We start from the raw sequence: 17,042 nt of genomic DNA, 5'->3' as shown, positions 1-17,042 counted from the left end.
ATGAAAAAAACACACATAAAGAGTTCGTTCGAACGATGGAAGAAAAAATGAATCACCATAATTGCCGAGAAGACAGAATATTGGACTGGATATACAATCACAGTTGTCATTGAACCCATTTTCCGTCTTGACGAATAAGGAAATACATTAACAACAAATTGATAATACTTTTTCCTTATTTGGTGCATTAACTGATAACGATTAATAATGTCCTTTCACCCTCATTGCTCAAAATTCAAAATACCAAAACTCATTTTACATTTCGTACCTATGTAAAAATAATGTACCAAATGTACGTAACAACTTTACACAACTTTGTCAAAACTATGTTAAAAAATGTCCCATCTATGGATCTCATAAGAAAGAATGTTACGTAAAGTCGATTTCGAATGCATTATCCATTCTGGATAAGGAATGCACTTGAATTTAGTCGAACGATCCGTCGCTCAACAATTCTACGTAAACTTGAAATTAGTCGCTAAACCTTCATCAGTCGTTCGCGGTATAAGATTGTTTGAAATAATTATAGTAACAGTTAACTAACGTACCAGTTTTGCTTCTTCAGCCGCACGAAAACGGCTCTCGTTCAGTAGAATGAATCCGCCGAAGGAGAGCAGAAAGATGCTTTGGACAGTGACAGAAGCGAACTGACCGCGACGTGTCAAGATACAGATTCTCAGTACTACGAGCTTTACTCGTCCACAGATCACCGGAAACTGATACGACAACGACGTAGCAAGAAATGGAATCAGTGCGTTTGCCCCTTCAGACTACAACTATATCTGTTAACCGTTTCATTGCCCATGCACAATTCTCACTCTTAATTTTTCTCGTCTTCAGCCTTTTCTCGACGCCGTTGTACCGGCGAATCTTTAACTGAATTGTTGTGGCTCGCATCTATTGCACCGGACTTGATAGTTGCCCAAGAGTCTTTGCCCTGCTTTGGATAATTGCACGAGTAGTTGGATAACTCGCGCGTTGTTGCATATAGGTTTGTAGAAAGTATCAGATTAATTGCCTATCTTATTTCGCCACCTGTGCACACGTGTGTAATCACGAAATTTCCAATAATAATTTACGCCAGGTTTAATCGTAAATCTCCGACTATACAGCGGAGGGTAAACCAGCTCGTACAGAAAATGGCCCCAGGCTAGTTAGAAATACGATGCGTAATAATTTGAACTCGATCGTAATCGCCGTAAATTTTATCGATTAATACTTCAGTGGCGTTCCATTATCCGTGGGAATTAAATTTACATATCAGTGTATTGGCGCTATTCGTTTTTCATATTTATAATCGCTGAAATAATGATTATAGTTAAAATAGTATGTAGGTAATGAAAAGGAAGCAGCGATCTCAACACCCCACCCACGCCACTTCGTTTCTCGTGAATGTCGAGAGCTCGTATCTTTGAAAGTAATTACATACAGTTCGTCCAGGTCATCGTATCACTTGACACGACGGACTTGCGTAGCGCGATCGCTTTGGGTAAACAATTTACAAGAATCAATGTTATTTTCTGCACATAAGTTTTACATTTATATTCTTCTCACGGATGGATGGAGTCTTAAAATGTACAAGGCTTGGCCGAAATACGAAAATCAAAGTATTTAAAAACTTATAGATTATGGGAAAATATCTGCATACAATACGGATATTGACACACAGTTTGTAATTACGAAACTGCTGAATCTGTGGGGAGAGTCTCGACTTTTAGAAGCCATAAAATATTTTTACGAGCCTAAGAGTTACAGAAGATTAATTATCGAACTTTGGTTTGTATGAAAAAAGAAAACAAAGAATTTCATGGATTGTAATGTCATATGAAATAATTCCATAATGAGTACATGTTTAAGAAGATTTATGGTACTTTGAAATTCGGTGAAGATAAGTTTTTATCGCTGCTAACAGACGATGTTAATTGATGGTTGAATTAAAGAAGCCTACCAAATGTTGACGTCAATTTTTTCGCGTTTCCAGCAAAAACAGTTAACATGTATCTTTCGATTAATACAAGCGAACCACTAATAGTGAGTCGTTTCGCCAAAGATTGGCCAAAGTTGTACCGAGTGGTCAAAATTTCAAAAAACTAAATTTGCTTTTCGAAAGATAGTACTCAAAAAGATATCCATGTTTTTTTGAAAAATTTTTCGGCCAGTGGTTTTTGAGCAACGGCGGCGGCAAATTTTCGAGTCTTCGAAATTACAAAATTTTCAACTCGATATATCTTTTTTCCCTGAATAGATAGAAAAAAACTTCAGAGACGTTTTTTTTCGTAAAACTCTGAAGTTTTAAACAAAAAATATATCAATAACCAATGCTATGTTTATAACTGAGGTTTGAATTTCGTGACCGTGCTTCTTGTATGATTAAATTTTCGTCGGTAATAACAGTCAATGATGACAAGATGCAATTCATGGAATGATGCTTTTATTTACGACGTTTCGGCAGGACCACGCCTGCCATCATCAGGTTTCTTAAAAAATATTATACAGAAAATTACAAAATTAGCTAATTTAAATTAAACATATTTTACAATTTAAACTTTCGATTAAAATTTGTATACATAAATGCCATTATTTGTTATAGTTGTTGTGTTGTCATAAAATAATAAAATATTATACACTCACATTTGTCAGCGAAAATTTAATCATATATGTTTATAACCTCGAAAATCAAAGTTGAAATCTAAAAATCAATTTTCCAGCCCTTGCCCTCAATTTTAGATCGTGGAAAATATTTTTTTCGGAAAATTCAGAATTTTTTACATCGAAAATAACTCAAAGGAACTTGGTATCTCCATAAGTACGTAGGACAAGAATTAAAATTAAAAATAATCACAGCAAAATTCACCAGTTTTTGTTTACTTTTCCTTTTTGATCGGTTATTTTTTACGTAAATTATTAAGTCAAATTTTTTGGGCAGAAAAAATTAATCATTCTAAGAAATCTACTTTCGTTGCGAAGAAAAATGATTTTTCGCACATAATCGGTAATTCTGGTTGAGTTTCACAGCTCGGTTTGATTATTTTGTCAATACTCGTGAGAAATTGGAATTTTTTAATTCACGCAAACAGCACTGTTTCCGTTATTTTCTGTATCACTTATAATCCTACGACATTTACGTTTCTCCCAATGCGTAAATCCATTTTCAAGATGACACTTCTTTTGTTGTTTAGCCTGGTTCGACATTCAAAATTTAACGCTCGGGCTCATTGAACTACGATAATACAGGAACGTGCCCTGACGTAGTAGGGACTGGAATTCTGCGATCCAAGAGAAAAGGAAAAGAAGTGACGTGAACACCTGTTCTGTCTCGAACTCTGTGGGTACAGTCCGTCAAGAAATTAACATGGATTATCGTTGTATGGTACTGCGAGACGTTACCTCCTGCACAGATTTGGGGAATGCTTGAATGCAGGTGAGAAAGTTAGGGTACGAACGAAACGTACGCGGGATGAGATTAACGTGAGTAGTTTGTAGAGTAAAGTTTTTTCATCATTGCTGAACTATAGAAGCTGCAATTTCATACTTTTGAAACATTAAACAAACATTTATAACTGATTTGGATGGTATTAATAAAGATTTCGATGCTATTTCCTGTTTTAATGAAAAGGAAAACGTTAAAATTGGCAGTATTCAGCCGATCGAACTCAACGTAAAAGTTAAAAATTGTGTAACGCAATTCGATACAGCATCTTCCACGTCAGCAGTATCGATTTGTTATTGCGGTGGTCTCAATACTACCAGGATTAGGATGAAAATGAATGACGAGAAAGTAATGGCACTTACCTATTTTTAATGAGCTTATTCTGATGATATTCATATACAAGGTTTCATATCATAGATCGAAGTTGACAAAATTATTTTATCGCAAGTTGGCAAATGAACGTTACGTTCGGTAAAAAATTCATCCGATTAGATCTACTGAAATTTTTCTAATTTTGAGATAATATTTATTTTTTGTAGATGAGGGAAAAATATTTTCTAGATTGAAGAAGGTTTAGATGTTCAAAATGAGCCGTTGAAGTTCTTGCCGTCAATTTAAGGGTGAAACTTTCGTGAAAACTGACGAGCAATTTCATAATTTCAGGGTTACAAAAAATACAATGAATCGTAATGAAGTAAAACATGTTCATATGCATTTTGCAAACGGGTTTTGTGCAAGGCAATTCTAAAATTTCAGGACAGAGTTCTTTCAATATTTCGTTACCTCGAGACCATCCTAATAACGGTCTTTCTCATCCGGCATTTTGGTAAAACTGATTTTGCGATGTCCCAATATTTCGAGACTACTAAAAATTTTCTAAGATAGAAAAAAAAACACACGTTTTCTGTCCAAATGGAATACAAAAACCAGCCGAAGCGGCAATCATTATTGATTCCTGATTTCAATTCTAGATCGCCATGTCCGGTTCAGATACGTTTTGTGACCCAATTATCGCGGTACATGTCGAAATAATTAAACTCGCGACTGTAATCTGTACGAATGGTATTTTTTTTCTCCATTTCGTCCTAACCTCAGACAGCAATCGCGTTTCTTTCACGAATAACTGCAATGCGAAGTCCAGTTTTCGTGCCCAGTCTGTTTGGTTAGAATATCGGTCAAGAAGCACTTCGGTATGGTCTTATAATGTGACGAAATTCATCAGAAGCTGCTTCTATACATGTTATTGGTAGAACAAAAAGGGCTGCCACGCCTAAAGCGACCTGAACGGGCGTAGCAAGTGAGAGTTGAACAAGTGGTTTTCCGTAAGGTTCCAGATTTTTTACTTTAAAAAAAAATGTCCCGTATTTCCAATGCTATCTATAGAGCTCTTGTCAGAAGCTACAGAATTTAGTTTTCACTCATACGTGTTAAATATTGCAACGCAAGATCAGTTTCTTCGGTTTACTCTACTTTTTTAGTTAAACAAGGCTTTAACGTCAATTTATCGTTGCACGAGCATTAAATTTTCGCAAAAGTTACAAAGATAAAGCATAGTAACAGTGATCGTAACGAGAAAGAATAGCAACGGATACCAGACTTGCCGGTAACGGCTATAAAACTAATATTCATTTTCTACCCGGAACTATATTTTTCGATCGTGGTAAAAAATGAAAATAGTCAAAGACTGAGCCCGTAACCGGTACTAAAAATTTCTCTCAATGCGGCTAAACCAGCATGAAAGTTCGAATCTAGCGCGCGGTTAGACGCCCAAAGGAGCGCCGCGTCGACTCGTAGTTATCGACCGCAAGTCGCCAAGGCGGGGGGAACATTGCGTACGTTCTTCGTTGAAAGGAGAGAAAAGCGGCGCGGACTGACATCATAGACGTGGATAACGATAAAAGTGTGTTCAAGGGTTACCTGTCGGTTCGATCGTTCAATAACAATAATCCGATTTGCTCAAGATGAATACCTCGTGACGCGCTACATTCAGAGAAACTGAGAAATCGGACAATTTCTCACACTGGCTATCGTTGCCGTTCGATTAGTCACGATAGTACGTTCTTCTCTTTTTACGCGCTAGAGAGAGACGGCTCTTTTCTTTGAGTCAGTGCATTGCGCGGTTCGTGACAATATTCTCTTCAATCGTGACGCGGCTCGAGTCGACCGTGCCGATACTGACAAGTGATTCTCGATGGCTAGTTTGGCCGGTGGATCCACCGGATTATTGCGTCCTCCGACGATGCTTGAACAGCTATTGGAGGAGATTAATTTTCAGAGGACAAAGGAGATGCGTCAGCTACTCAAAGATGGTTTGTATTCCCCCGAACTGTGCCGTTTTCCATGTTATTTTCACCATTATTTAATATTATGTAGATAGCGAAAGAATAAGAATTCTCGACCTCGTATGTAATATATTATAGATTCTTGGTGATCGGTCAATTAAGAAAACGTATTTTTAGTTAACGTTTCGACCCGTATATGGGCCCTCCTCAGAACGATTTATTTTAAAAAAACTGTCAAAAATAACAAAAAAAGAATTTTATAGTATAAATCATGGTACTAGAAGTAATCGGACCTAAATATTGTAGATGTAATACTCTTAGAGCTATTAAATATTGTTGATAGTAAGACCTTATGATTAATTGAGATAAGGATGTTTTTTGGTGTTATTTACCTTTTGGATTAAGTAAGTGTAATAAGATGTAGTCGAATTCACAATTACAATTGGTGGAAACAGTGTTCTTTTGAGTGACGGTAGACAATGTCAATCTTCAAGTTATTTTATATGTGGGAGTTAAAAGTTGGTAGTCATTAATTAAAAAGATTAGAGAACTATGTTTCTTCACAGTCAGTATGTCATAGTGTTAAAAGGTTATTAAAGAAGGTCGTTTTAGCAATGAAATTAATTCACAGGTGTCAATTAAGTGGAGGTAGGCTCTTTATAATTAAGTTCTACATGTCTAACGAAAGATTGTTGGTTGAACCAATTGGGTCAACAGGTGAATAACGACTGATGGGAGAAAACAATATAATCCAGAGTGAAGGTGAACCTATTATATTTTTTAAAATAAATCGTTCTGAGGAGGGCCCATATCCGGGTCGAAACGTTAACTAAAAATACGTTTTCTTAATTGACCGATCACCAAGAATCTATAATATACTTTCAACGGTTGTCTGATGCTCGGCACCGTTCAAATTTTTTTTTATCGGTTTCATGGCAAGCAATCGATTGATGCTTCGCTTCTCATTAGACTCACGCTTAAAATCCCATACACCGCACGTACTGGATGGAGGCCGTGAAAGAGAATAACAATCGTGCAATGTCAAAATGTTTTAGGAGATAAGAGATACTTTAGATAAAAGGATTGCAGTTTTATCACTGCTGGGAAAACAATTTTTCGTACAATTGCATCGTTATATCAACTTTGCGGACTTCAATCTCATGTAGAACGGCCTAAAACACTGCGTAGCGTAATATTTGAACGGTGTCTTTCAACTGACTGTTTACAGGATTGTAATTGTTGTCAATTCTACTATACACCGCTTTGGATAATAATACCTACATTAGCATAATAATTATTCACAAGCTATTATTATCTAGTATTACCGCTACGTCAGTTATCACTTGACCACAAATCGTTAACGCAGGTGCAACTTTAGCAAAACCAGCTGCATAGGAAGACATTCGTAGTTATAACTACCGCGAGGATAGCTGCTCGGAACATGACAGTCAATTTTCTCAATTATGTACAGATTTTAATTCCCGTTCTAATTGTAAGTTCAAACTTTGTGAGTTACTGTAACGACGCAGTTTCATGAAAACTTTTTGTCTCGGGACTTTGGCATTGTTTGAATTCCGTTTAGATTCCGTAAGATTGTAATCGTAACAATTCATTATACTTTAAAAATTAAACTCCTATGAGTTAACCCAAAGATTCAAAATAGCGTTTTTTCTTTTGAAATTTGGTTACGTTAACGTTACTACTTCCATCATGTTTCTGATTCTGATTATTCAGTTTCGGCTACTTAAACCCAATACGTTATACGTAACGAAAGTGCTTGTTTACTAAGCGTCAGCTGATCAATATAAACAACTTGATAGTCTTAAGGGGGAAGGCCACTGTGACGGTCGAAAAAATAACCGATTTTAAAGAATTTATTTTACAGGGAAAACTAATTAATAAAGAGATCGGATTGTCGTTATTATTTTAAGTGTATATTAAACTTGTTTCATGTAACTTTTTATTAAAAAATATTTGGTACTAACAAAGATAAGACCTTGACTTAACGACTAATAAAAAAACTTTCCCCTCCATCGTGGCATTGATATCTCGGTGAAGGATTTTCTGAAAATAAAAAACAAATATTTATCAATTTCTATACAAATGTAGCTATCGCAGTATGTGGTGGTATTTTTTCATTACTTACAAAATATCGACGGTTTGAAAAAAAATTTACAAGTCATTTTTTTTCTTCAAGCCGTCGGCATTTTGTAAATCATCGAAGAAAGGAAAAACAGTCACGTACAACGATAGCTACATTTGTATAGGTATTGATAAAATTATTTTTTTTATTTTGAGATAACCCTTCAAAAAGATATTAATGCCGCAAGGAGGGGAATTTTTTTTATTAGTAGTTAGGTCGAGCTCCATATCTTTGTTAATTTCAAATATTTTTCAATCAAATTTCTGCAAAACAAATTTAGTATACACTTTATAAAGTACCAACTATCCGATCCCTTTGTTAATTAGTTGTCCCTGCGAAAAAAATTCCCAAGAATCGGTTATTTATTCGGCAGTCACAGTAGCCTTCAGCCTTGAATATCCAAGTGATAATAACTTGCAGTTTCTTTACTCTGGTGACGTGCTCGTTAGTCAAATCATGGTCGACGATGTCATTTGCGGCTATACTACAGCTCTTCGACATGATGAACAAAGAAAATCTTGAGCATTACCTAGATTCATCGTTCATTCTCTAAAAAGGTCCGCCAAGGAATATTATCTTCGAATTTTTTATTGCATCCCTCGTTTTTTATTTTATATTTATATAGCTGGCAATAAGGATTGATTTCAATATTTTTTGTACGTGAAGGCATTTATTTGGATGGTTTTTTTTTTTAATAAGATCATCCGATAAGCACTCGCTCGAGTTAGAGTTCAAACGCCAAAGATTGTTGTTTTAGATTCGGGTTTCGTCATGCTCCAGGGTACAACATATTGGACAGACTTATTCGTGCGTCACTTCCTATTCCAAGCAGAGCACACCATAGACGGTGACGATCTGCTATTTTTCGTCCGCAAGAAACACGTCAAAACTTCGTCGCGTTACTTACCCAAGTTCGAAACAGAAGTTGACGTCTTCCGCAAGGATAGCAAGAAACTTCCTATTGGCGATCCAGATATTGACTGGGAAGAAACAGTGTACCTGAATCTTGTAGTGCATCAATTTGATTACACCCTCACGTTGGCGATCTGCACTAGAACGAGCCCGAAAGAACTTCAGGTATTAGCGAGTAAAATAATGAATACCTCATCGATCATTTTTCAATTTTCTATCATTTTCTCTCCGCTTCTCTCTTCTCCACAGACTTTTGCTGAAGCAAATATGACGATTTCTAAGCATAACCGTGTTTTCAGGTTCTTCGAAGACACTCGCAAAAAGTTTACGCTAGTCCAAGCCGCCGTCGCATGGATGCCAAGGGCGACCTGGAAGAAATGACTTACCCACACATCTGTTTTATGGTGGATAACTTTGACGAAGTTTTCTGTGATATCTTAGTCAGGGATGGTGAAATGGTCTGTGTTGAACTAGTGGCTTCGGATAGAGACGGTGCTGTTCAAGGTGTCATTTTTCTCGGATCCATCCGCTATGACGCTTTAAAGAAAGTATATGATGCTAGGGTACGTATGCAACCAAATTCAGGGTATTTCGGAGTAAACGTAGATTCGACTGCCACTCGTCGCGCCTCGTCAACGTGAGTTGGTAACAGTTAAAGACAAATGAGACGCTCTGTTTGAATCATGTCAAAATAAAAAAAAAAACACGCTGAAACAGTCCAAGAATTTCAAGTTGTATGGTTTGTGTCAATGGTTGGGAACACAAATAAAACGACGTTGCTTCTATACTATTGAAGAAATGATTCTGAGCAGTAAATCGAACAGCTAAGTTAAGATATTAACAATTGGAGAAATGAATTTGTACCGTGCTTTGATTTTGGTGATTTTCATTCAAGTCTCACGTTTGCGGGCACATTTTCGCTGACTAGATTCTCATATATTGTCTTGAAAATATATGAAAAAATATAACATTATTTTATAGTTATAACGAGAAAATAATATTGTTGACGATCATCTGTTGTACCATACTTACTCTAATCTAATTTTTATCTACTCTGGAGATGACTACTTTTAAAATAGCTTTCTAACGATTTCCAGAGATATCTACCGCAAAGGAAATACACCCAAATATATCAGACTCAAATCGAAAACACTATCGTCATTTAACAGTAGTTCATAGTAGATTAATAATTTTTAACATATCAATTATAAATCCTTTTCTGGTCGTATCGTTGATATCTTAGCTTGGGTGATTCGAATCAAATTTGAACTCACGTAACGGCTATTCTCAATTTGTATGATAAGAATAAAATGAACTTGGTAAACAAATTTGTTTTTAATGTTACGGAATAAAAATGACCGAAAAATATGTCTTTCGTCACTTCCTCCTGTGAATAATTCCCCCTTATTTTTCCAGTCTAGTTTGAGTACAAAAATGGCACAGCGAATGACGTTCGGTCTCTTTTCTGGAGCAGCGTCACAGAGGGTCGAGTTCGTTCGAATGAAAGGCCCTCAAGGTAGGGTCCGAGTGTCTTTGATTTCCCGACTTGTACGCTACCGGTACAGTACGCTTTCTTTGGATGAAATCTACTCCATTGCTTCCGTCCCAGGTAAAGGTCACGCAGAAATGGCCGTGACAAAGCCGAAAGGATCCGGCGCCGAGACTCCGACTTCCGAGCCAGGTTACTGCGCTACAGACGCCTTGTGGGACGCCGACTGGGATGACGCCGAGGAGATCTTCATGTACCGTCACCAGAGACGTCTCTCAGATCCGAGTGCGAATTTGAACAACTTTGTTCGCGGCGGATGGCGGACAAAGCCGGATTCTGCGGCCACGAAAGCTCGGTCAGAGAACGAAGGACTGGACTCGATGGCCAACGGGCTTAGTGAGATAGAAGCGGGCGATGTTCGGGATGGTAATTCTAAATCCTGCGGGACTTACGTAATGGTAACGACAGATGCGCGACTAATCGATCATCGGTTGCAATGCACACCGTAACGGTACGCAAGCTTGCGGAAGTAGTTTTACAACATTCGTTGATTTTATACGTATTTGTGAAAAACTTCACGTGACTTCGATTCTTGCGACATCGCGGAGAAGTAGCCAGTGTTTTACTGTCGGTAATAATGGCGTTGAAATTTCAACTCAAATACAATGAATCCGATTCTGTCGTCATTAAATCGTAAGGCTCGACAAGCATACTCTTATCTTTTTATCATTCGTTTACACTCCGCATGAACATGTATGTATTTATGTATGTATGTATTATTTACGTATAGAATTTTTGTTGCTCCGATCCTCAAGAAACAGCAAACTGTTCTCAGAAATCTCAGGTAGATAAACGTCATATTTTTACGGGATTTTTCAATTTTTATACGTGCCTTGAGAGAATGCGAATAAATTATGCCGTGCGATATCGATAGTTGGATCGGGTAACATTTAAACGGTTCGTTTGAAAAGAAAGTTTACTCTTAATTTTTTACGAGCTTTCAGAAGTATCTTGATCCCAAAAAATTTGTTATGCATTCTCAAATACTTCTATGAAGAAATCCTAAAAAAAAAAAAATCAAATTACATTTTCTCGCTTACTGTGAATCTAGGAATCTATTCCAACGTCAATCGTGAATCCAAGTATCCCCTAGGCAGAATGGAAACCGTTATAATCTATAACTATAGATAATCTAAGCCCTCTGGTCATATTTGACTACGGAAAGAGGTTATGTCTATTTTCTTCGTCAAAAGAGGAACAAATGTAATCATATTAGATTAAAGTACCATTAATGGAGTCTTAAATATCCTAAAAATATTGTCACAATAGAAATTTTCACATTCTCTTTGAAAAATATTATCCTTTAAATGTTTTGCATGGCAGTTTTTTTTTTTTTTTTAGTATTGTGGCGATCCTGGTTTCAACCAAATCAAAATTAGATAGCGATGATACGAAAAACGTCATACCAAATTTTATAGAAAACATGAAACATCTTAGAAAAATAACAACTCAAACCTTTCAACATTTTTTATATATATTAGAAATTACACTTTATCCTCAACGTTTATGGTAGAAAACTGCTACACAGATCTCATTGATACGAACCGGAATAAACTCGACCCTCGGTAAATCGGGCATTCACTTGTTCGTACCGTCGCGAATTTCGTGAAATGCAAAAGCTCTTGTAATCTTCGAATGTTTTTCAATTCAAGGTATCACTACATGATGCAAGTAAAATAAAAAACTATTTCAATATTGAAGTAGCGATACCTACTGAATCCAACAGCGAGACTCAAATTTCCTAAGCTTTTTATTTGACCATATTCACGGGCTTTCGTCTATGTGCAGCATGCTTAGAACACCTTACGAGCAATATTATTTTCATCAAATCTATGACTAGTGAAATAGCGAGTATTGCTTTGTTCTGCACAATGCTTTAATTAGACTCATAAAAACTAGGCGAAAAAGAAGCTGTAATTTCATTCCTTGCAAACAATATACTGGCACTGGTGCAAAAACCTTATAAAAAATTATCTTCACTTCAAGCAGTTAATTGGAACAGGCCGACTCGATAATTACTCATTGTCAAAATATGCAGCAGTGACGGTTGACCCTTTCAAACGCACAGCGAAGTCTGATGTTACTTAAAAATTATTACCTTTACGAGGATTTTCAGAAAGTCTAAACTTGATTCGAAGCTCCGCATTCACGCATTGGCACAACCAAAGAGACGTCTTTAGGCATGCGTAGTACACGACATTGTCAGACCAGCATACAGGTGTATCACGAAGCGAGCACACGTACAAGAACACATCGTATCTCCTTATGCGAGCTTGTTTCTTTAATTAATTGTCGTTCCTGGTTTGCTGGCTGTTCGTTTATAGCGGAAGTGCAGGAGACTTGCAGCTGGGGCGGGCGGGGCTCGCCGCACTTGATTGGAAATAGCAGAAGTCCACGCTCGCAACGGAGAAGATCGCCTCTACTGCCTGCGAGGTACGTCAACCGGAAACAACGAAACTCCCGGGAACTTCCAAATGAAAATGTGTCACCCAGTCGCAAGGAGGCCTATCACGAGACTGGCGGTGAGTGAGCGAGTGCGGCGTGTCGAGTGACATTCAAGTCTCTTCAGCGGATTCGGTGGATTATACCCGGCTCTGTGGTATCGTGGAATCAAAACTGCCCACCTCGCCAAAATCTTTACTTTGAAACGTCATTCGATGTTGATCCGCGGAATGGAGTTCGAAATCGTGATCGTGACGTTGCTGGGGAAAAAAGGCCAAGCGAAACGTACCGAGTTTAAATTACACCAACTGGGCAATTTAAGGATGTAACTTCGAATTTCGTTGAACGTACGTAGCTAATTGAAATTTGGAATTTTTAGCCATATCGGTCTTGAGGAAAATCCAAGCACGTTCATTTGCACATAATTAGAGGTCGTAAAGCGGAAATAACAAATTAGAGATCCTGAAGTTGTTAATTTTTCCAGAGCTTAAATGATCGCGTATCTGGAATAAGAAACGACGGGATTCTGGAGATTCCAAAGATTTCGAATCACAGTACGGGAGAAAGGGCGGATATGACGGGTTTTTACTGGGGTAAACAAAGCGTTAAAGTCCGGATATAGGATCAAGAACAGACGTGGAAATTTGGAAGTGCGATCGGTATGTTAGGAATACACTTGGTATACAGTTCAAAGATTGATGGAAATATAATTTCACTTAAAATCAATTTGCGATCACGATAATGTTTTCGAATATGCATAACTTTTGATATCTTAACCACGCAATGATTTCGCACATAACGTTTTTGTGATCAACCGATGATATGATTTGCAGTATTTGACGGAAGTCCAGCAGCCGCTTATTAATTAAACTTTCTACAATTGATTTGGGGTAACTCAATTCTTTATAAAAATTCCACTTAATAATATTCGCTTTCACTTTTGACCTCCTTCATACCTCATCACTGTATTGTTCTAAAATTTATTCTACCGGACTGTACGCCCTCACCAAATCAGAGCCGTAGCGAGTGTCGAGTTCGATGTTAGTACAGGAATCGGTGCGTTGAGAGACCGATCGAAAATGTTTCAAAATGTTTTCACGATACCGAACAGAGCAGCGACGGGGTGGTTTAACCATTACTCACTTGAGTTTCGTGATAGGCCCCCAGAATCACCATATCGAAGTCGGAAGTGAAATACTGCCACCAGGGCCGTGTCTGACAGATGACAACGTACGGCAAAAGTTAGACTCCGGAGCGATATTAGTCCACGGAAAAGAGGAGCTGCCTCTGAATTACGAGGACGATAATAACACCGTGAGCACCGACGCCGATCGTCGGATGTTTAAGAGCACGGAAAGTCTGAGCGCCGAGTCGCTCCATCGGACCATCGACAGTGGCGATATCGAACTCGCGAATGGAACGACGGTTATCGCCGATGACACCCTCAAGAACAAAAACCAGAACGAGTCGACGCCCTGCGACAAAAACGCAAACACTAAAATACCGAGAACCAATGGATGCGCCCAAAAACAAAGTGCGACACTCCCCAGAAGGCGAAGGCGACGCGCTCTTCACGGAAGCCTTCGAGGAACTCCGCTGCCTCCACATCGGGTCACTCCCGATGGTACGGCCATCTACTATTGGTGCGAGCTCCCGCGCCGCCCCGGTTCACAGGGTAATCAGCCATTTTTATGACAATTATAAGAATAGTTGTAACGGTTGTAACGACGAGGTTGATGATGCGAATAATCTTTGCGCTTACATACTGCATCTACTGTCATTTACTCGCCTAAACGTTGCGATACATTCGAAATTCATTCACAGTCTGTATCGTAGTTCCGAACGCTTCTCATTCTACTGCACACTTTTGTCAGCCATATTTCTGTATACCAAGCTTGTTTGCCTGCGACTACGTTATCACGTTTTTATTTTTTTTTTTCTGAAGTAATTTGTTCGATTAATTTTTTTCTATTCGATGTGCGTGTTTTGAAGTTCCAAGGGTATGGGTTACTCGCCATGAAGGTCCCGAAGTAGAGAAAAATTTGGCGTTTCAAACGTTCCGAGTGAAAAGACATTTCTGTATTCAAAGTAGACGATGCATTTAAAACAGATCGAGAAAAATTTAAGGATGCGTCAGGTGTGTTTAGCCCGAAAAAAGAAATTAACAACAGCAGATTTAGATGGTTAAAATTTGGTTTTGAATAACTCTATGAAGCTTATATTTTTTATCTGCGTTTCAAAAGAGTAAATCGTAATAGTTGTCCAATTTTTCTAAAGCAAGATTTATTCAGTTTATGAATGGACTCGTTACTAATTTTCAGTGTTGATGACACATCTCTTCGAATAATGCATGACTTTATTAATTATGACTTGTAATGATTTTGTGTGGAACGATTTATTGACTAACTAAGATAGGGATGTGGGAAAAATTTTATCCGACATGATTTGCAGAGATTTATTTTGTTTGTAAGAAACGATGCATTTTCCTCAAAACTTTTTGGGCCACCAGATACTGACCAATAAATATACATATAATATGCATACCTGGTTGGTCCTTATTTAGGGCTCGAACGATTTTCTCAAAAGTCACATGCCAAATCCGCTCCAAATAATTCAATAACGATGCCTTAATTTTTCCCCAACGTTTTTACATTTATTTTGATTGTCAGGTATAACATGAACTTCTTCGTTAGATAACCGCACCAACGCCCACTAAAATTTCTTAGTTACAGATTTTTTTGAAAATTATTACTCTTGCATCAAATAATGAGAATATAACCGAAACACGTGTATTTTAAATGGGGAAATCCACCCTCTAACAGGCAGGGTTACGATGAAGAATAGACAAAATTAGGGAATTGTTTTTGAATTATTTAGAACCGATTCGACGGACGACTGTTTCAAAGTTCGTTCAAACTCTAATAAGAACCACTCTAATGTGTACCGAGATAACATGAAGATGAACGATTAACGTTCTTGTGCTAATAAACATGAATAACACAAATGTATGTCAATCATATTGATGAATCGTAATGTCGAGCATTTCGCGTAAACACGTTGCTGCTTTTACTATTGCCCACTGAAGCACGCAGCGCTAAAAACATATTTCCAAGTCATTTCGGAGTATTAAAAAGAAGAGTATGTTGAGATGTGAAAATACGAACTCCATGACTGTGTACAGGTGATATAAAGCTAGCTTAACCTTTCAAATTCTACGTTTTCCTTGATAACTATGGTAAAACTAATTACAATTTCATTCCGAACAATTCGAATTCAAACTATGCTCTGCTGGTAGTTGTTGGTAAAGCTACGTGGAATGCATGATTGGTAACTATCACAGTAAAATTCAAGATATTACTGCTCTAGAGTACAACGTATCGGTAGAAGTCGACCAGTATTAGTTACAAATTTTCGTGCACCAGAACGCGAAATTCATTGTGCAGTGTGAGTATCGTGACGTGCATTTTGGCGAATATGGTAAATGGTTCACGGCTTGAACTGGACCGGGATTCAAACCAAGGACCTTTGGCTTTTCGCGTGATTGCTCTGACCACTGAACTACGCCGCTCAGCTGCAACCACGGTCATATATACAGGTCGTGAAACTCTATTATTGGGGGTGATCCCTTATGCTTGTCGGTCATGCTTCACAAGTGGTCCGTTGGACGTGTGGAGCTTCGATCTTGGTTAAAAGTGATTGTACCCTCACGGGTACCAATGCAACGGAATGTTTCGGCTTTTCGTTTGATTGTAATGCTGCAAAAAATTTAGAAACTCAAACGGTGTTTGTTCCAAAGATTCATAGAGTATCAAATTCCATGCGTTTAAACCGTGCCTGACCGTAGTCATGCATTCGGTAACTGACAGTGAAAAAATAAACGTTGAATCGGCTGTCAGAAAATGGCGACAAATCATGTAGAGAAATCAATTGTTTTGGTAGTCGAAAAGATCATTGAGCATTGAGATATAGAAGCCTCTGACTTTGGGTGTGGTGGAGGGTGTGTCACTGCGAAATTTCAAGTAAGGATGGTGTAGTTACCGATGTCCTGTCTGTCTGCTGGCAGAACTCGACGACGGAGCGTACAATCCATTGTGGACCATGCGCGGATTCACGCAGACGTTTCACTTCTGGAAGGAGACGCGGCGGGCCCAGTCAGTTCCTCTCAACGCTTTCTTGACATACATCACGCTACCTTGGTGGAGCATAGCCAAAGGTAGGATGGAAGTTCGACACAACTTGGAGAAAACTGTAATCACTTAGTTGAACGTACTTCGTTTCGATGTT

At 38.0% G+C, this 17,042-nt stretch overlaps 1 protein-coding gene across 3 annotated transcripts in view; it reads left to right on the top strand.

Annotated features, from left to right (window-relative positions):
- The first annotated feature begins 867 nt into the window (after nt 1-867).
- Nucleotides 868-17,042, top strand: part of LOC107225529 (uncharacterized protein KIAA0930 homolog) — a 16,370-nt gene continuing 195 nt past the window's right edge. Inside the window, exons 1-9 of one of the 3 annotated variants that reach the window (XM_046738779.1) lie at nt 868-991; nt 3,180-3,421; nt 8,613-8,932; nt 9,067-9,330; nt 10,184-10,283; nt 10,377-10,682; nt 12,641-12,838; nt 13,918-14,433; nt 16,822-16,971. In XM_046738779.1, coding sequence (XP_046594735.1) covers nt 8,627-8,932; nt 9,067-9,330; nt 10,184-10,283; nt 10,377-10,682; nt 12,641-12,838; nt 13,918-14,433; nt 16,822-16,971 — 1,840 coding nt within the window. In that variant the 5' untranslated portion in view covers nt 868-991; nt 3,180-3,421; nt 8,613-8,626. Of the gene's footprint in view, nt 992-3,179; nt 3,422-5,250; nt 5,740-8,612; nt 8,933-9,066; nt 9,331-10,183; nt 10,284-10,376; nt 10,683-12,640; nt 12,839-13,917; nt 14,434-16,821; nt 16,972-17,042 lie in introns of those variants that run through there. The other 2 variants (XM_015666034.2, XM_015666036.2) reach the window with 2 other exon arrangements.

Source organism: Neodiprion lecontei, chromosome 4, assembly GCF_021901455.1.
Source record: "Neodiprion lecontei isolate iyNeoLeco1 chromosome 4, iyNeoLeco1.1, whole genome shotgun sequence".
Lineage (NCBI taxonomy): Eukaryota > Metazoa > Arthropoda > Insecta > Hymenoptera > Diprionidae > Neodiprion > Neodiprion lecontei.
Note: the sequence above shows the minus strand (reverse complement) of the source record. Positions and strands in the feature narration are given on the sequence as shown.